The 20,474-nt window shown below is 36.5% G+C and overlaps 2 protein-coding genes and 1 non-coding gene across 3 annotated transcripts; 2 read left to right on the top strand and 1 right to left on the bottom strand.

The window, feature by feature from the left end:
* The first annotated feature begins 2,901 nt into the window (after nucleotides 1–2,901).
* On the top strand, nucleotides 2,902–2,974 carry TRNAE-CUC. Its single transcript has one exon. It is a non-coding gene; the product is annotated as a tRNA-Glu (tRNA).
* A 4,560-nt stretch (nucleotides 2,975–7,534) lies between these two features.
* On the bottom strand, nucleotides 7,535–20,447 carry LOC115974436 (protein LTV1 homolog). Its single transcript, XM_031094808.1, has 5 exons — nucleotides 19,918–20,447; nucleotides 19,382–19,819; nucleotides 9,897–10,511; nucleotides 9,483–9,610; nucleotides 7,535–7,989 (listed from the first exon to the last, which is right to left on the bottom strand). The coding sequence occupies exons 1-5, from the start codon at nucleotides 20,359–20,361 to the stop codon at nucleotides 7,986–7,988; spliced, it is 1,629 nt and encodes a 542-aa protein (XP_030950668.1). The 5' UTR covers nucleotides 20,362–20,447; the 3' UTR covers nucleotides 7,535–7,985.
* On the top strand, nucleotides 11,405–18,000 carry LOC115974435. The gene has a single exon (XM_031094807.1). The coding sequence runs from the start codon at nucleotides 12,541–12,543 to the stop codon at nucleotides 14,218–14,220; it is 1,680 nt and encodes a 559-aa protein (XP_030950667.1). The 5' UTR covers nucleotides 11,405–12,540; the 3' UTR covers nucleotides 14,221–18,000.
* Nucleotides 20,448–20,474: the final 27 nt, after the last annotated feature.

Below are 20,474 nucleotides of genomic sequence, written 5' to 3'. Positions count from 1 at the left end.
AGTGATAATGAATTTTTTTCTTTGGTGGACACGTGTCTGAATCCGGACGTGTCCAGTGGAAATTTCCACTGGACACAACCGTGTCCTTTTTCTTTTGCTTGCATTTGACAATAACTTGACATGACTGGAATGACACTGAGATTTCATCTGTAGATGTGTAAGAATCAAATTAGTGCTTAAGAAGACTATAACACTGGACATCATCAATAGTGATGGAAGTTATGAAAGATTTTTTTTTTTCCTTAAAAAATGACAAGAACTTGTGAATCAGCAGTCTGTAGATTGATGATTGTGCTCTGTAATAGAGGTCTTTGGAATGTTAAATCAAGGTTTTAAATCTTGTTCCATTGCAGAATTGTAGTACTATGTTGATACTAGACGGCTAGTTCTGCTTTAGTAAATATAATAACCAAAATTATGGATTCCTTACTGTAATTTGTCTCATATTTTTCCCTTTCAAGCCGATTTTCATAAGTTGTATGCTAATTGCTGGAGTCCATCTAGAATGTTTGTGCACCATGTCTGTAAAGTTCTTACATGATCATCATTCGACCTGTGACCTGACAACTTGGATTCCTTAGACAGGTATTTAGACCATAGTTCCATAGGAACGCTTTTTCCAGTCAGTCAGTCGCACAAGGGGGAGGGGCAAAACTTAGGTATGTGCATTTGCGCGATGAACAAAACTTAGATACAGCCACGTAGCTGAATTTAATTTTCTTTAACAGAGGGAACAACTTTTATGTTGCATTGATCAATGCAGTTATATAATTGAATTTAACTGTATAACTGAGGAAGTAGAGTACAGTAAGGTACAGTTCTAAGAAAATGTACTATGCACACAGGTTAGAGATCATTCTTGGTAAGGAAGTGGTCAATTAATGAGCTCGTGTAGTGTGGTCCTGTTGGAGGGTGATTAGCTAGAGGGTCCTTACCTATATGCTTCTCCATAATTTTCTGATTTAAACTTTGCCATTTGTCAACCTTTTTGAAAGGGTCAATGTAGTAACCGGCACGATCAATAATTCAATACCAAAACGGCATTTTGGTGCACTTATTTTTGTCTTTAACATGCACAATAAGTCTCTGTACTATAACTACACCAAGAATTAGATGTGCCACATGTTGAAACTTCTCAAACGGGTTTAGCTTCCAGTAAATGCTAGACTTGGTCGTGTAGAGGATTTTACAAAATGTTAACATCTTGCTAACTAAAAGGTCAAATACGGCGTTTGTTTGTTTCTAACTTTCTCATCATCTAGAAGAGGATTTAATGGCAATTATGGTCTCTATAAACTGAAAAAGCAACCATAAAGGACAAATGTGAAGCAGTGACTTCGAGTGCAGTTATGGACAAGCAATTGCTTTGTTTTTGAGAGGTATTAAAACGGTGGGGCATTTGGGTAATGAACTGAGTTCTGTTGTACAAGTAAATCCTCGAATTTTCATAGGCTCTCATTGCTTTTTCTTGTTTAGAATCTGCTCTCATTGCTTATTATTTGCCTACAATTAACTGTGTTTTAGTTGCCTTCTTGCAATTTCTGGCATAGTTGACCCTTTCCAACTTCCAATTAGTAACATCTATGGCAACGAAACTATAGTCATGTAAAATGGTTGTAACAAGGAAACCGGCCTGGAAAAAAATATAGTTATATTTGTCTATTCGCATCACTACCCGCCACCTAAATTTGTATTTATATTTTGTTTAATAATTCAATTGTTATAACAGGAGATGAGAGATTTGAATTCTGGATGTCATTAACACACCGAAAAGTGTCAATTAGTTGAGTTATAAGACTCTCGACAGATTTGTATCAAATTAATAAAAATAAAGAAAATAAAAAGAGAGGAAATGAGGTGTTTACATTATCATTCAGAAAAAGTTTATTTATATAAAAAAAAAAAAATTTAAAAAAAAGAGCATACAGAGAGAAGTTGACTGAGCCTTAAGTCAGAGCTTATTTTGTTGGAAAATATCAAAATACTTCATGCTTTAGTATAGCCGGGTGAGAACAACATTGTCGTGATTGAAAAGTTAGAAACATCAAAAGCTACTGATAATGATGCTTGAGTTGAAAAACTGAAAAAGCCTAACTGTCATGGGGCAATTGAATGCAGTATTAAAAGCCTTAATTAGTGCACAATTTAATAGTTGTACCAGTAGGGCAGTTAGTAGGGACCAACTACATCCAAAAAAATAAAAAAAGAAGAAGAAGAAGAAGTAGGGACAAATTAGTTCGGATGTGTCATTCTCTTAAAAATTTGTATCATTTTTATTGAGTAATGTTATCGCTATAAATTATTTTATAATATTTTTATAAAATGTTGATATGGCTAACCTTTTATTGATTTTTATCTAGACTCACTATTAATGTTACTTTTTTATTTACTAATAATCATTCACCACATCAATAATTTGTAAAAAGATTTGTAAAATATTTTATATCTATGACATTATTCGTTTTTATTTGGCTCATTTAGGCTGGTTTGGTGGGGATTAGGGATGACAGGCAATTTGGTTTCGTTTATGGGATTCAATTTTTTATTTTTTCCCCCATATATTAATCATTAAGCCATGTCCACCCTAATAATTTCAAAGTTTCCTTCTTTTATTTTTACTCAGAATGAAGTCTTCATTGAGGCATGTGCTATAATTATGCTATGCTACATTCATATAATGGAAATCATTATTAAAAAACTTTTAGTAGCCAAACCAACAATAAGTTTAGCCATGAGTCTATGACTAATTGGGCTATCACAGATCCACAGTCAAACTATCATCTGCTCTCATTTATCTAAATTTCTCTTTTGGGGCAAAAAGAGAACGGAATGCACAATTAGCCAATTACAGTGGAGGTTTAAAAAAGTCAGGTATAAATATTTAGAGATAAAACCAACAAATCCGTTGTAGTCTAGTTGGTCAGGATAATCGGCTCTCACCCGATAGACCCGGGTTCAAGTCCCGGCAACGGAAATTAGTTATTTTCCTCTTTTCTATGGGTTTTAAAGAGTCATATAAATAAATGTTGGAAATAAATATTGAATCCTGCTGGAGTCTAGTTGGTCAGGATAATCAGCTCTCACCCAACAGAAAGTCTTGACAACAAATATTGTTCTTTTTTCCTCTTTTTTATGGGTTTTAAAGAATGATATATATATATATATATATATATATATATAGAGAGAGAGAGAGAGAGATAAAATAGCAAATCCGTTGTAGTCAAGTTCGTTAGGATAATTGGCTCTCACCCAATAGACCCGGGTTCAAGGCCCACTTTTTCTCTCTTCTTTTTGATTTTTCTCTCCTCATTGTCATCAACTTTGGTCTCTCCTCTTCCCATAGATATATATATATATATATCTCTCTCTCTCTCTCTCTCTCAATGGTTTTTCCCCTTGTAACATAGTTCTTTGGTTAGATTTTTTTTTTCCCTTCATTGATCAATCAATAGCTCCGACTTGCGAAGGAAAACAGATTTGCAACGGTAATTATTTCATTCCTCTCTACCAAAATCCCAATTCTTTACTTTGAATTTCAAGCTTGATTTTCTTTTTTCTCTAAGAAATTTTTGGTTTAATGGATTCCAGGCAGAGGTTACTTCTTTTTCGCACATAAAAGTGCAAAAAATAAAAATAAAAAATAAGAAGAAAGAATGAATGAAGTAAAAGATGAAAATTTTAAATATAGTGCCTATATGGCTCTAAATTGTTTTTACATAGGACAATCTTTATGGTAAATTAATAACATTGTTATATAATGAATGATAATTGTTTAGGGGAATTGCATTTGTTGGCTAATACATTATACAGATACTATGCAGTGATAATATATTATGCAGATACATTATGTAAATACATAATTTAGAGTAATATTGAAGACTTGTGTTTGACCATACTAGACAATTAGTGTACCAGCAAAAAGAGTAGACAATTAAAAGTTATTGTTATTTGTACTTATTGAAGATATATGTATGTATGTACCTACGTATGTATGTACGTTATTGTCCATATATATGAGCAAGATGAGTAGTAGTGATTATGAAAATTTGATAACTAATTTTGATTGTATTTATATATAGTCAAAATTTTAGTATGAAAACCAAATTCATTCTTGATTTTTTATTTATTTATATTGATTACATTAGTTGGTTTACATAATACACATGTTTTTAAATTATACAAGAAATATATATAAAAAAATTGCATACTAAATACTAGAAAATGCTCTTTAGAAAATGAACAATTTTCTAGAAAACATTAATGCTAAAACAAATGTAAATGGTATGCTTGGATAGAAAATGGAAATTAAGAATATTTTTAATATTTCGTCAAAAGAGTTTTGTTTTAACTAATTTAAATGATTATTAATATAATTCAATTAAATATATGTTAGTTTGATATCAAACATATACATTTGAATTTGAATTATAGTCTATGTTTATACCAACCATATGAAACTGTATTCCGATTCACTTTATTTTGATATGAAACACATTAATTTAATTCAATTAAATATATGTTAGTTGGAATTCAAATATATACATTTGAATTTGAATTATATAGTTTATATTTATACCAAATATATGAAACTGTATTCCGATTCACTTTATTTTGATATGAAACACATAAATCGTCGAGTTAAACGAATTCCAGTTAATTTTAAATTTAGGTAATTCGTTGTTGCAAGTGAACTCTTCCCAAATGGAGCACAAAAAACCATGACTTTCAATCACCATTTCGTCTGGGACAAAGTTTGGGGTTAAAAGTGCGGTAATTCACCAATTTTTTAATTTGCTCTTGATTAGTAATAAAAAAAAAAAGAAAAGAAATGGAGGCAAGGAAATTAATTAGGAGGTTCACCATGATGTTACATTATGCCGTAATATTATGTTATTGTAATCTTATATTAATGCAATCTCAACACAAGAATACAACTTTACATTGTTTAAGAATGTGATAAGATAAAGATGATGTGATATATTTTATAATTTTAAATTATATTAATGTTAGAAAAAAAAAATAAACCAAAAATTTTATATTCATATCATTGTAATGTACATTACATCAAAGGCATATTACAGCAAACCAAACCACTCCCTTTAGAGATTTTTTTTTTTTTTTTTTTTTTTTTTTTTTTTTTATGCGGCTGCATTGAGGAGAAGCTATATAACATTTCGTTCTGCTCTCAATGCATGGTTGCGTATAGGTTTCCCACTATGAAAATAACACCAGTAAGCATCCTAAACACATGCAAGAAACATGCGGTGTCATTCACATTGTGTGAAAAGAGTGATCAATTTAATTTAAACACTGCTTTTAAGTTTATAAATCATCTCCAATAAGAACTCTAAATTATCATAAATCAACTATTAACTCCAGATAAGTAGTTGATTAAATGCTTTTCATGAGGTTAAAATAAGCTTAACCAAGAAGATGATGAGGTTGGATATGCAGGCAAACATCATGACTGGAACTTTAAGGTTAGTCATGCTCTTGTCATGCATGATGATGGTTATTATGATGCCCGTGATAGCAACAGCATCATCGTCAAAGTCGCCATTATTATCAGCACCATCAATGGCATCTACTTCGCTTCCCCCACAACAGGAGATGCACAGAGGAGAGCAACAGCACCGGGTTCAAGCAGAGATTCTTCCAGAAGACTATGGCGTCTATAATCCCACTCCCACACCCAAAATTGGTAAAGGAGCCCAAGCTCCTATTCTACACTAAGAATTTTGATGTTGTTCTACTTCCCAGGTTTCAATTTGTAACCCAACAAGAACCTGAATATGATGATATACTATCTTACATGGTGGTGCTACATTTGTATAAGTTTCTTGTTGGTACGCAGTTTCTATTAATTTAATAAAACATTTGTTATATCATGTTCTCTACTTCTCTTGAAGTAAATTTTATATCTCCCATGTATTTGAGTCATTCCAAACCCATGAAACACACCCCCCCCCCCCCTAAAAAAAAAAAAAAAAAAAAAAAAAAAAAAAAAAAAACCTTTGGAGTACGTTTGGTACACTGTAATAACTCTGTAATGTAGTAACTATTCTTTAGAAATAACTATTTGGTTGTGTTTTTATTACAAGTTTTTTTTTTTTTTTTTTTTTTTTTGCATAGTGTATTCTCAAAACTTTCAACCAGAGACTAATCACTGTTCGTGACGGGTGAGCCCATAGTGAGATAAATTGCTGGCCCAGGAAATTTTTTTCAAAATGCAGGTAGCCGGACTCAAATTAGGGAGCACACCTAGTCGAACCCAATACAAACACCTTGAGACCAAGAGCCCAACCAACTCGGCCAACCTCCTGAGTTTTATTACAAATAATAGTCATTCTTTAGGATTAATTATTCTTTAAAATGGGTGTGGCTTGTGTCCAGTGGAAGTTTCCACTGGACACGTTGGATGATGGACACGTGTCTAAGAGTGGACATGTGTCCAACACGTGTCCATCATCCAACGTGTCCAGTGGAAATTTTTACTGGACACAAGTCGTGTCCTTTTAAAATGAAGAATTACTATTCCTTATCAAAATGGTTGTAATAATTATTCCTTAACCTACATAATAAATACAAAAATAAATATTACTAATTGACCCCAACACTAATAACTCTCTCTCTCTCTCTCTCTCTCTCTCAAGAATCAATTCATAATTCTTTTACTATTTTTTAGCTTCATTATTCTCCATGTTAATTTTTTTTTTTCTACTATTCTTCTTAATGATGTGAAAAGAGTAAAAAAAAACCCACTATCCTAGCATGTTCTTTGTTATGATTTGGTATTAAAATTTTGAAAATTATAAATTGTATTTAGTTTTATATTGTTTGTATTTATAAATTGGTATCTATATGTTGTGATAAAAATAACTATATTACTATGATATGATGTTATCAATTTTGTATATTTATTCAGATTAATTAATAAAAATAATACTAATCAATTAATTATATATATATATATATATTCTTTTAATTTATAAAATGATAGATATTAAGCCATATTGTAAAATATATATCTTTTTTAAAATGGTATATTAGGAAATTTGTAAATAATAACATTCCACTATCTTAACATAGATTCAGACTTTCATCACAGTATTATCACCAAACAATGAATAGAAAATAGTTATGCTATTCCAACTTCTTGTATTACTTATTCATAGTTATTCATATTACAATGTACCAAATGTTTCCTTTTCGGCCACAAGTTCAGAACAAATTGCTCTTTGAGCTGACCGTTGCACAAATCTAGGACAGATAAAACATACTAGAATGAAGGCCATTGGTTTCTTGTGTCGAAGTTGGATACAACACCCCTAACGTAGGTGTGAGTTTCCCAATTGTGAGGTCTACGCCCATGTGATAGGAATGTTGTATGCAACGGATACACAAGATAATAAATTCATCCTTCCTCAATCTAGACAAAGTTGTTCCACATACATGGAAATTTTTTAGGACGTGAAGGGGACCCCATTTATCATTCGCAATTGAAAACAGCAATAGGAATCTACTAAGTGCTAACTAAAATGAACGTCTTCAAGTACGGATAAATAGATCATGATTGTTAGCAATGTACAAAAAGTGAAGGTAAACAACAATTGCGTTCAGTATATCCCAAAGATTTTCAAGTTTCTTTGTTTTGCAAGTACAGAGAAATAATGACATAAAAATCTAACTTTATTGCATAAGTAAGATGAGCATGTTTCAACAAGAAAGATATATATATTAGTAGCAAAAGCCCAACCCAACCCAACCCTCGGAACAAGAATAAAACCACCATAAATAATGAACTTCTGATGAACCATGTGGCCTGAATTCACGTGGCAATCAAGGATTAGCTGAGCATACAGGCTCCTTTACTTGGTGGAATATGACAGTATAACAGCAACAGCATTGTTCTTCATTGGAATTTGGAATAACAGAAGCACCCCACTGGAAGACCACACTGTCTTGGGCAAAAATCTGGCAATAACTTACCTATTTGACAAAAGAAAAAACAGAATCAGTTCTGGGACAACAAGGTTAAGCATAACTAAAAGAAGGAAAGAAGGGATGCCTGCATGCCCAATGGCAGTTGAAGGAATTCATTGAATTGTTAGCAAAATTTAAGATGAGAACATTATGCTATTAGGTATTTCTGTACAAATTAGAAGAGAAAATAAAAGGCAAAAGTGAGGAGAGTGCGCAAAGATTTTGCATCTAACCCACAAAGAAATACTGATGGGAAAGATTTAGAGAAAATAGGGCCTGAGGAAGAAGAGGTATCAAAACTTTCTTTTGATTACTTTCACTTTCTCTACATAACTAAATAAGGAAAAAATAAATCTGCTATTCTTTCCTCTTATTTTCCCTAATTATATCTTATCTTGTAGGAAGGAAACTAAGGTTCCGTTTGTTTTGTTGTAAAATATTTTGTCAAAAAATATTTTCAGCAAAAGACTTGCTTATTTTCCAAAAATACATCTAAAGCAAACCAAACGAAATAGTAGTTTTGATTTTGATGATTTAAGCTCCATTTGATTGCTTACAGAATTTTTTTCTATAGAAAAATGTTTCAATTTTCCCTCAATTTTATCTGCACCAGCAGCAGAACGGGTGGTGATTGGGCTGGGTGCAGTGGTGGATTGAGTTAGTTTCACACTAGCATTAGGTGGCTTGCAGTGGGGTTCACAGCAGCTGCGTTCATAGACGATTTGAACGGCTGGGCTGGCAGATGATGGCTGGGTTTGGCAGACAACAGCTAGTATAGGAGGAGACAAGCACAGAAGGTTGGGGTAGGGGCAGTCTCTGTTTGTGTGAGAACTGATAATAAATAAGATAGAATTTCATCTTATGGCATCCACTCTATGATGATTGCTCTTTATTATCAAATCAAGACATCGATCGGTTTTAGGTCATGATAAATAAGATAGAATGTCAACCTATGGCATCCGCTCTATAATGATTACTCTGTATCATCAAGCCAAGACATTAATCGGTTTTAGGTGTAGAAGGGAATTCAAACCCCAGATCTCTTATTCAACAAGAAGAGATTTTGCCAATTGAGCTAACTAGAATCCACAAAAAAGCTGAAAATGTTTTATGACTATTAAGCATCGGAATACATCAAAACGTGGATTTCTTTGCTGTAGCTGAGGTCTATGCTCATCTAGTTTTTTAATTATTCCTCTTAGTCTTATGTTATTATCTTTTTTTTATAACTAATATTTATTTTTTTGATAGGTAATAAGAGTAATATTATTGATAAAAGATAAAAAAGGAGAATACAAGATGTTCCTGATGATGAACACGGAAAGAACAGCAACCAAAAACATAGAAACAAAGAAACCAAGAGACTATTCTAAAAGAAGAAAGAAGCTCTATAAATGTTTATAAATAATATTAGCAAACCTTATGTTATTATCTATTTCTCTTTTCCTTAGGTGATGCAGCAATTCCATTTACTCAATAATTCAACAATTACCACTCACATAAGATGTATGGAAGATGGGCAAGCAACAGCAGCAACTTTCTGAGCACGCTGTGCTTCGCTCCTATAAAGCTCCTTCATTTCTTTTTTCACACGCCTTGCTTCACGGCGTTCCTCCTTTACAGCAGCCTGCAAGCAGAAAAATCCAACGCCATTATAGTAGAAAGAGTAGAAATTAGAATATACCATCAAAACAATGTAAACCCAGACATGATTTCTTAAAGCAACAGATGCTTGAATAGACAAAGTACTGACTGCAACTTATTTCCTTCTGAAACATGTTTTGTGATGGCAGTTTGCAGACAGGCAAAGGACCGAATTTTATTATATCAGCCAATATTGATAGATAATTCAATGTTTGAGGCACTGTTTATTCAAGAAATCACATAAGATGAAACAAGCAGCAAGGAAATACCTTCCGTTCTTTCTTCTCCTCCTTTGATTCCTGACCATTGGGTTTCCTCTTCTGCTGCTCCACTTTGTTGCTACCCACATCCTTCACTTTTTCTGCAGCAGGTTTTCTACTAGGAGGAAGAAAATCCACCGGAAGCTTCTGTTTTCCTTGAAGGGATATTACATGACTTGTGGCACACCTGGCATTGGATACAGTTTCAGCCAACTTCTTTTTCCTAGTTATTGGAGCCCCAATCTTAACAGGGTGGTTATCACAATTTGTATACGTGGAAACTATGGTTTCACAATCCCACATTTCTGATTCATCACTACTTTCTTGTTCAAGAATCATATCTTTGTCTTCATTTTCACTTTCGTTTTCATACTTCTCAGCATATTCCACAATGCGATGAATCACATCAGCAGCAGTCTCTAATAGCTCTTTACTTTTTGGCCCCTCAGTATCACGCAATAAATCTGCAGGAGCCCTATATTTGCCATCAAGCTCCAAGTCATCGATCAAATTGTCACCTAGAGTATGTTTGAGCTTCTCCGCTAGGAACTCATCTTCTTCAGCTACATAAACATAATCATCATCATCTTCATCATCATCAGTACCATATTCTTTCCGTTCAAGCTGGAAAAGATAAAACACTGTGAGAAAAAGAAATCTAATAGGACAAGAGAAAGTCCATCAAACAAAGGAAGATAGTGATTCCACCATATAATTTAAGCTAAAAGGATAAAAAGTTTATTTTTGATAAGTAAAGAGGATACAAAGTTTTCCTTTTATTTACAATAAATATCTGTGGTAAATGCCTCAAGGCTTACCAAAATTCCCTGATACTTTTGGTATGTGATCAAGATAGACACTGGATACAAATTACCCAGTAATAGCAAATTACTTTGCAGACATGTAGACTAAGGGGAAAGGAAAAATCAAAACTGTTCATGAAAAGAAAAATTCAGGTAGTTGGAACACATTTATGATATAACATAAATGAGCTAGTGATATGATAATGCTTCAAATACCCCAGGAAGAAAATTAACTGGGTGATCAAGGTAGACAATGGATACGCAATTGAAAATTCCTTTGCAGCCATGTAGAATAACAGAATAAGGGGGGAAATCAAAACTCTTCATGAAAAGAAAAATTAGAGGTCGTTGGTGATGCAGCCACCCTCTATCCTTAGGACTGACAACCAGCCAGCCAACCTTTCTGGCCTCTTAGGACTGCCAGCAGCCCCTTATTTTGACTTCTCATATCTGCCATGTACCCCTCCTCTACCATTAGGACCGACAACCAGCCAGCCAACCTTTCTGACCTATTAGGACTGCCAGCAGCCCCTTATTTTGACTTCTCATATCTGCTATGTATCCTCATTAATTATAGCTTTGACTTATGTAACTATTAGCTACTTTATTTCCTAATAGTTAAAGATTATAAATAGGCTAGCTATGTAAGAGTAAAATCTTTTTTTTTTGATAAGTAAGAAGAGAATATTATTAAGAAAAGAAAAGCAAGAGAAACACAAAGAGTTCACAGTAGTGAACAATGGAAAAAAGAAACAGCAAGACAAAAACAGCCCCTAATCTATTCTAATAGAAGAAATAAAATCCGTAAGGGTAGAACAATCCGAGAAACGCCAACAACGAGACCAATCAAAGAGGGTCCTCTGGCAAAACTCTAATAACTGAACCATAGTTTTCTCCATATCCTCAAAGGCCCGCCGATTCCGTTCAGACCAAATAGTCCACATTAAACAGTTTTTGATGTGAATATAATTCAGTTTCAGACCTGGATAGAAACTTGTTTCTCCAGTTTCTCTGTAATTCCAGCTTTAATTCTTAATTTTAATGCAATTCTAGTTCAAGTTCTCAATCAATTGATCTTGATTTCCATCATTTGGTATCAGAGCACAGAACTGGTCCTCTTTTTTCCCTACCACTTTGATCATTTGAGCCCTAGATTTCCTTGTGTTTCTTTTTTTCTCCCTTCATTCAAGATCCTAGAATTTAGATCTAGGTTCCTTGTGACAATCAAATCTGTGGCTGTTGCAAATATCACAGATTTGATCACTTGTGTTGTTACTTCTATTTACAATTTTTTTCAAAGATTGTGAAGCTTCTAATGGCTCAAGGAAGGAGAGGAAGGAGAGGCGGAATAAGGGGGAATCAAATGAATGTTGGGGTAGGAGTTGAAGCCAACCCTCCAATGGGGAGGAATGTTGGACGGAATCAAAACATAGAGAGAGAAGACATGATTGCTGAATTAAGGAGACAAGTTGTGGCACTTACTTACGGAGGTGGTGCAGCGTATGCAGCCTCCTCATGAGACTACCGATGAGTCCAATGACTCTCATTCTCATTTTGAGAACCCTTTTGGAGCTCCTCCAAGGGGTAGGCCTTATGTGGAAAGAAATGAGCCAAGGCTTGACTACAACTTCAAGGTTGAAATTCCAGAATTTTAAGGGAGTCTCAAACCGGAAGACTTTGTAGATTGGCTTAACACCGTTGAAAGGGTGTTTGATTATTATGAAGTTATAGATGAAAAGAAAGTGAAGCTAGTCACTATTCGCCTTAAAGGGAGAGCTTCCGCTTGGTGGGAACAATTGCAAATTTCTCGCCAAAGAAGTGGTAAAGTCAAGATCAAGAGTTGGGAGAAGATGAAGAAAAAGCTCTGTGAGCAATTTCTTCCTTTCAACAACACCCAATCACTCTTCAAAGACCTACACAACCTTAAGCAAGAGGGAAGTGTAGAGGAGTATATGGAGGCGTTTCACCAACTTGTAGTAAGGGTAGATTTGAATGAAAGTGAAGAACAAATGGTTGCAAGGTACTTGAGTGGATTGAAGCCATCCATCCAAGATGTCCTTAGTCTTCAATCATTGTGGAACGTGTCGGAAGCCTACAACCAGGCTTTACTGGTAGAGAAGCAACAAACTAGGCCAGCTTTAAGGTCTGGACAGTGGGGTTCCAGGTCTGGGCAGGGAATTTCTAGCCAATATAAGGTTGGGAATTCAAGTACAAATGGGAGAGGAGAAACTTCTGGGATTGAACAGAAACCAGCAGGTTCTAAATCTGCTATTACAGCCCCAAAACAGTCCCAAACAGCCACTGTTGGCGGGGGTAGACAGCAACAGGTGGGTACTTTCAAATGTTTCAAGTGTGGAGAGCCAGGGCATCGATCTTCGGATTGTAGGAAGAAGGCTCTTATGTTGGAGGAAGTAAAAGAGCTTGAACATGAAGATGGAGAACCCATCTTTGATCAACCTTCAAATGAGGTTGGTGGTGATTTTGAAGAAGAAGAGGGCTTGACACTTATGATGAGAAAGACTCTTCTTGCTCCTAAATTCAATTCCGAAGAAGATTGGTTGAGAACCAATATTTTTTATACAACTTGCAGCATTGGAGGAAGAGTTTGTAATATGATCATTGATGGGGGAAGTTGTGAAAATGTGGTCTCTCAGGAGGTGGTTGATAAGTTGAGGCTTGCCACTCAAGATCACTCACATCCCTACAAACTTTCTTGGTTCAAGAAGGGTAATGAGGTGAAAGTAATGAAGCGTTGCTTGGTGCCATTTTCTATCTGGAAGAAATATTTTGATGAAGTTTGGTGTGATGTAGTACCAATGGATGCATGCCATATCCTTCTTGGAAGACCTTGGCAATATGATCGCCAAATGATGCATGATGGGAAGAAGAACACCTATACCTTAAGCAAAGACAATCAGCAATTTACTTTGCTGCCAATGAAGCAAAATGTGACTTCTAAATCCTCTACAACCTCTTTACTCGCTTCTAAAAGCTTTATTCAAGAAAGTCAAGATAGTGGCTACATTTTCGCATTAATTCCAGTCAACACAGTGGCTGGAACTGATGTTCCTAGTGCTGTCACTGAGTTATTACAGCAATATGGTGATGTTTTTCCCCATGAGTTACCTCCTAACTTGTCTCCTATGCGAAACATTCAACATGCCATTGATTTGGTAACGGGTGCACCCCTTCCAAACAAGGCAGCATATCGTATGGCTCCAAAGGAGAAGGAAGAATTGCAAAAACAGGTTCAAGAGCTTCTTCATAGAGGCTACATTCGGGCTAGTATTAGCCCTTGTGCGGTACCCGCTCTCTTGACTCCTAAGAATGGCACACATCATGGATTATTTGAATGGCATGTTATGCCATTTGGTTTGACAAATGCACCTAACACTTTCATGAGGGTGATGACACAAATGTTGCAACCACTATTGGGGGTTTGTGTTGTGGTATATTTTGATGATATTTTGGTGTATAGCCGCTGTTGGAGGATCACTTGGTGCATTTACAGCTTGTGCTTGACATTTTGAGGAGAGAAAAGTTTTATGGTAACATGAAAAAGTGTAGCTTTGGGATGGATCAAGTGGTGTTCTTCGGGTATGTTGTGTCTTCCAAAGGAGTGTTCATGGATGAAAACAAGGTTAAGGCAATTGTTGATTGGCCTACACCTTCTAGTGTGCATGAGGTGAGGAGTTTCCATGGTCTTGCTACCTTTTATAGAAGGTTTATTAGCAATTTTAGCACCATTGCAGCACCTCTCACCAATTGTCTCAAACAAAAGTCCTTTGTTTGGACTGATGAAGCCCAAGAAAGCTTCCAACTTTTGAAGAGGAAGTTAACTGAAGCTCCTATCCTTGCCTTGCCCAATTTTGACCAGATATTTGAGCTTAATTGTGATGCATCATGAGTGGGAATTGGGGGTGTCCTTAGCCAAGAAGGGCAGCCCATAGCATTCTTTAGTGAGAAGTTGAATGAAGCAAAACTTAGGTATTCTACCTATGACAAGGAATTCTATGCTATTGTTCAAGCCATCAAGCATTGGAGTTACTATTTGGCCTACAAGGAGTTTATTCTACACACCGATCATGAGGCTTTAAATATCTCAATAGCCAATCTAATGTGAACAAGAGACGTGCTAAGTGGGTAAGCTTTTTGCAGCAATTCACTTTCTTATTGAAACATCAGTCAGGAATTCTCAACAAAGTGGCTGATGGATTGAGTAGGAGGACTAATTTCTTGGTGGAAATGCAAGCTAAGGTTGCTGGTTTTGAAGTTTTCAAGGAGAATTACCAAGATGACCCACATTTTGGTGATTTATACCAACAATTGCAGCAGGGACAGCAACCTACCAAGTCTGACTTTTGGTTGAAGGATGGATTTCTTTTCAAAGGACTGAAATTATGTGTGCCTAAATGTTCTCTAAGGGAGTTGATGATTGTAGAACAACATAATTTGGGGCATTTTGGCAAATCAAAGACCCTAGAATTCCTTAAACAAGACTACTTTTGGCCGGGAATGACTAAAAGATGTTGAGCGGCATGTTCAAAGGTGCCAAGTTTGTCAAAAAGGAAAGGGTACAACCACTAATGCAGGTCTGTATTTACCCCTTCCAGTGCCTAATAAACCATGGGAATATATTAGTATGGATTTTGTTCATGGCTCCTATTCCAAGTTGGGAGCAAGGAAAGTAGGTCCATGCAAAGTATTGACTAAAATCAATGACAATGCCTACACAGTCCAACTACCCCCTCACTTAAACATCTCTAATGCCTTCAATGTGAAGCATTTGAAGCCTTATTTTCCAACTGAAACTTGAGGGCAAGTTTCCTTTATGGAGGAGAGTATGATGCAGCCACCCTCTATCCTTAGGACTGACAACCAGCCAGCCAACCTTTCTGGCCTCTTAGGACTGCCAGCAGCCCCTTATTTTGACTTCTCATATCTGCCATGTACCCCTCCTCTACCATTAGGACTGACAACCAGCCAGCCAACCTTTCTGACCTCTTAGGACTGCCAGCAGCCCCTTATTTTGACTTCTCATATCTGCTATGTATCCTCATTAATTACAGCTTTGACTTATGTAACTATTAGCTACTTTATTTCCTAATAGTTAAAGATTATAAATAGGCTAGCTATGTAAGAGTAAAATTAGTTTTTGATGTGAATATAATTCAGTTTCAGACCTGGACAGAAACTTGTTTCTCCAGTTTCTCTGTAATTCAAGCTTTAACTCTTAATTTTAATGCAATTCTAGTTCAAGTTCTCAATCAATTGATCTTGATTTCCATCAGTTGGAACCCATGTATGAAATAACATAAATGAGCTAGTGATATGATAAAGCTTCAAATCCCCTAGGAAGCAAATTATCTGCATGGATGTCATCTAACTCACATAATAATCAAGGTGTAAACACACTTAAAGGGAGTGCATTATTTCTAACACCAACGAATTGGGCTCAGCTCCCAAACTATATGTGAACTGCCTCAAATGACTCAGCATCAGCTCATCCACCTTCCTCAACTCCTCTCAACACACACACAGACAAACTGTTATATATCTATCTAAGATGACCTGCAAATATACTAGTCAATTTTTTTAGCACCTTCTTCCTTATAGACTAAAGCTAAACCTTAAACAGAATTTTTTTTTTTTTTTTTTTTTGGGAATCGATTGCTTCTTTTCTTGTTTTCTATTGAAGAACTATTAGGCACAAGACGTTAGTATTTGAAATTATGCAATGAATTAGCACACACCCAAAAGACTTTGAACGTACAATATGACTAGTTGCAGTCCCATCAATATTATCAGCAAAGTCACATAATGTATGCGCACCACCTCAGACAATCAGAATCAGGAATCACTATGTTATTAAATGCTTTACAATCTAAGGCTAAAGAAAATTTAAACTTTCAAGTTGTTGATGAGATGAATTATGTAGAAAAGCCAAAAAGAAGTTCCAAACATAGATTTATAAAAATGTGCTTACAGAGAAATTTAGAAAACAAACAATTTTATAAATCAGAGGAAAGAATAGGAATTAAAACAACATAGCACATTGGAATGCGTCCAGAAATAAAGTGATCCAACTGGCATTTAGTGAATTGAGCCTAGAAACTATCTTTTAGGGTTGGGAAACTTAAATAGTTAATTTTGATACTGTTTTTTTCCTGGGGCTACATGGAAGGGCTTCTTAATTGTACCATGTGATACGTAAAGTCCATTATCAGAGAAGATGTCACAATTGGAATGCCATTGGGTCGAGCAATGGATCAAATGATCAGAGCGGTTTGTGATATGTGTTATGCTATCTTATTGTACCATCTTCTTCAGTTTTTCCTTTTATTCAATATACATATTGGACCATCTTGTTTTAGTAACATGAAATCACGCGTGGGTCTAACAAATTTTTTTTTAGAAACTGACACAGCATCAGCTTCGCCCTTGAACACGTTATGTCCCAAATAAGCTCTAGAATTTTCAAAATTCCTCAACTTCCGCTGGTTGCCAGTATTGAAAAGTTTCTTCCCATCAAGTCCACCGCCATCCATTTGGCCACCAGCAGCAGCTCCACCGGAAATCCTCCCTTCCACCCCAACAGTGTTAGAACCTGCTAGGAAACTATCTGATGCTCTTGAAAACAAGTTCCACCCAGCCCGGTTAGAACTCGCAGGTACCATAACACAACCACGTCGAGCTCCACCAAAAAACACAGCTATATCCACAAAAATACCAGCCTTATTCAACCTTCACCGGAACTCGAAAAACTTATTGTTCTCTCTAAAATGTTTGTACAACAAATCCTTTCCTGGTACCCAATCACGAATATCAACAAAGCAAGAGAGGACCCATTTCATTCCCTTGCGACTCAGCCTAACAGAACTTTTAAAATTCCAACGACTTTCATGTATAGCATAAGAATCAGCCCTCCCGCCATCAAAAGAGAATGAAAAAGATTTAGAATCAATACGAAAGGAACCTATACTACCCCCTCTGACCTGAGGAGAAAGTTTAGGAACAGAGATAGGGAGAGGCACATTGTTTGGAAGAGGTGTGAGTGAAATGTTATTGGTATTGGTTGGTCTAGGCAGAGGAGGTGGATGCAATGGCAAGACAGAGGAAGGTGGGGTAGACAGTGCAGAATTTAAAGGTGGACAAAAAGGGTGGTATGGCAAAAAGCTAAAAGGTGGTGGGAATGGTAATGGAAAGAAACCTGGGAATTGAGGGGGTGACAGGTTGAGAGGCTGTGGTACAGGGGGAAGTAGAGGAGGGATAGGTGCAGGCTGAGTGGTAGGGATGGAAAAGGGGGGGGGGGGGGGAAGAAGGGTAGTGAGGGGCATGCTGATTTGGTAACCTGATCCACAAAGATAGAACAGTATCAACTATCATGCCAAGAAAGAAAATACCACTTTCACTTTCACTTTCAATCCACCACCATACCCACTAGTCTTACCCATGGTTGGGAGAGTTTTTCCAACCATGTGTCCTTAGTAGTGGGGGATGGCTCTCGTATTCTTTTTTGGCATGATAAGTGGGTTGGAGATAACACGCTTAATAGGCTTTATCCTCAGTTGTATGTGTGTTCTAATCACAAGGAAGCTTGCATTTCTGATGTTTTATGCTATCAAGAGGGTGGTATCGACAGAATCTGGAATTTGAGATTTCATAGGAATTTCCATGAAAGTGAATTAGGGGCTGCCTTATCTTCTCTTGAGTTCATTCAATCTCGGATCCCTAGGGGTGGTGGGAATGACACTTCTCATTGGTGTCTCAAAGGGAATGGCATGTTTGATACCCGAACCTATTACAATATCATTAGGGGTGCAGCTGCTTCCAATTTTCTGTGGAAGGGTGTTTGGAAAGCTAAGATCCCTAAGAGGGTGGCTTTTTTTGTGTGGGCAACGGTTCATGGGCAGATCCTTACTTTGGATAATCTTATGCTTAGGGGGCGCATTTTGGTGAATAGGTGTTGTATGTGCCATCGGAATGAGGAAACTATGGATCATCTTCTCCTCCATTGTCCGGTAGCTCACTCTCTGTGGATTTATATGCTTAAGATCTTTGGGATTCATTGGGTCATGCCAGGCTCTGTGGAAAGCTTGGTGTATTGTTGGAGTTTTTGGCTGGGAAAATTTAATTCAGACATTTGGAATATGGTTCCCGGCTGTTTGATGTGGATTGTTTGGATGGAAAGAAATCGGCGCTCTTTTGAGGACATCGAGAAATCCTTGGTTCAATTACAAGCTCTTTGCCAGAAGACTTTATTTGATTGGTGTAGGTGTTGGGGCTTCTCAGACTGCTCCACTATCTTAGAGTTTATTTCTTCTCTTAGTATTGCTCTTTAAGTTTTTTCCTGTTCATTGTTTGCTGTTTGTTTTGTTTATTGCTTTTCCTTGTGTTCACCATCATGAACACCTTGTATTGGCTTCGTCTGTTTTTCAGTTTGTTTTAATAATATTCTTATTACCTATCAAAAAAAAGTATGTCATATGTATTATGCGCACTACTATTTATCTCTTCTTTGGCAAACTTAGTTTTAGACTTAGCTTACACTGATCATTCATCCTCAAGTCTAATATAACAATTGAGAAATTCAACATTTTAACGCAGCCCAAATATGCAATCATCTAGAAAAATAAAGAACAAAACAAGAAAAAGTAAAAATTACAATGAAAAACAGGAAAAGAAACTCACTAGATCAAATTGCTCATCCAAAAGACGAGGGGCCCGGGGCTTGTCGCCAACAATTTCATCTCCTTCTTTCACCAGCTGATTTCCAACTCCATTCTGAAACACAAGGCTATCCACAACTTCTTGTTGGCCCAAAGCACCGGCTTTATCAACCTCATTTTTGGGTTTTTCCTCAATTTCCTCGACTATATTCAATCTATTATCCACCTCTTCCTCTTCTTCTTCTTCAGCAAGGTTTGCCTGAACAACAAAATCCTCTTCCAAGTCCTCATCATCGGAAGCAAACCGCGACAAATCGCTATCATCAAGTAATGCAGCAACATCCGGATCAACAGCTTTCTGAAGCCTCACACCAACGGTCTTAGACGCAACACTAAAAATCGATTTCTCATTGGAATCACCATCCCCTCCAGAAATTCGTACTCTCGAAGCATCATATGCCTAAACAAAACAACAACACACATTCACATCAAGCTTATTCCAAAAAAAAATTCTCAGCATCCAAACAGAGTAGAAAGAAAAATAAAACCTAATCCGACCTTGACGTCACGAGGAAGCTCCTCAAGCTTCGCCTTAGGATTCTGATAATACGCGGAGCCACCACCAGTGTTCTTAATCTCCCGCAAGTGCTTCAGATAATTGTAACCGTCATCCGGAAACCCTAGCTCCAAAATCTCCTTCCTCACGTTCTCCGGCAACGGTTTCCTCGACGGCCTCGCCGCCGGAGTGCCGAAAACCCGATCATCGGCCTCGTTATCATTGTTGTCCTCCGGCGCATCCGCGAATATCGAATCGGAATCGCCTTCGCCTTCGTCTTCGTACTCGCCGGAGCCGGCGAAGATGGAGACGGGGTTATTGTCGATGCGGACGAAGACTCGGTCATTACCAGGTGAGTCGTCGTAAATGGGATCGGATGAGTCGCGGGCGATTAATTGGAACGTTGCGGATTTCTTTTTGTCGATGAATTTCTTTTTCCTGCCCATTTTTTTTTTAAGTGAAATTTGGTAAATTGAAAGCAGCTGGGTGAGATTGATTGAAGCTGCAAAAAGTTGAGAATGAATTAAATAAACCCTAGCTGCTGGTCTGTCTAAAGAGT

The sequence above is a fragment of the Quercus lobata genome, chromosome 2 (assembly GCF_001633185.2).
Source record: "Quercus lobata isolate SW786 chromosome 2, ValleyOak3.0 Primary Assembly, whole genome shotgun sequence".
NCBI classification, from domain to species: Eukaryota; Viridiplantae; Streptophyta; class Magnoliopsida; order Fagales; family Fagaceae; genus Quercus; species Quercus lobata.
This window is presented reverse-complemented; position numbering and strand designations above follow the sequence as displayed.

Excerpts from the sequence above, each read along its gene's own strand:
- LOC115974435 (XM_031094807.1), top strand. The coding sequence starts at position 12,541 with ATGAAGAAAAAGCTCTGTGAGCAATTTCTTCCTTTCAACAACACCCAA.
- LOC115974436 (XM_031094808.1), bottom strand. The coding sequence starts at position 20,361 with ATGGGCAGGAAAAAGAAATTCATCGACAAAAAGAAATCCGCAACGTTC. Across the intron at positions 10,512-19,381 it reads TGGATGAGCAATTTGATCTA|CTTGAACGGAAAGAATATGG; the intron begins GTGAGTTTCTTT and ends TATCTTTTCCAG. Across the intron at positions 9,611-9,896 it reads AGGAGAAGAAAGAACGGAAG|GCTGCTGTAAAGGAGGAACG; the intron begins GTATTTCCTTGC and ends TTCTGCTTGCAG.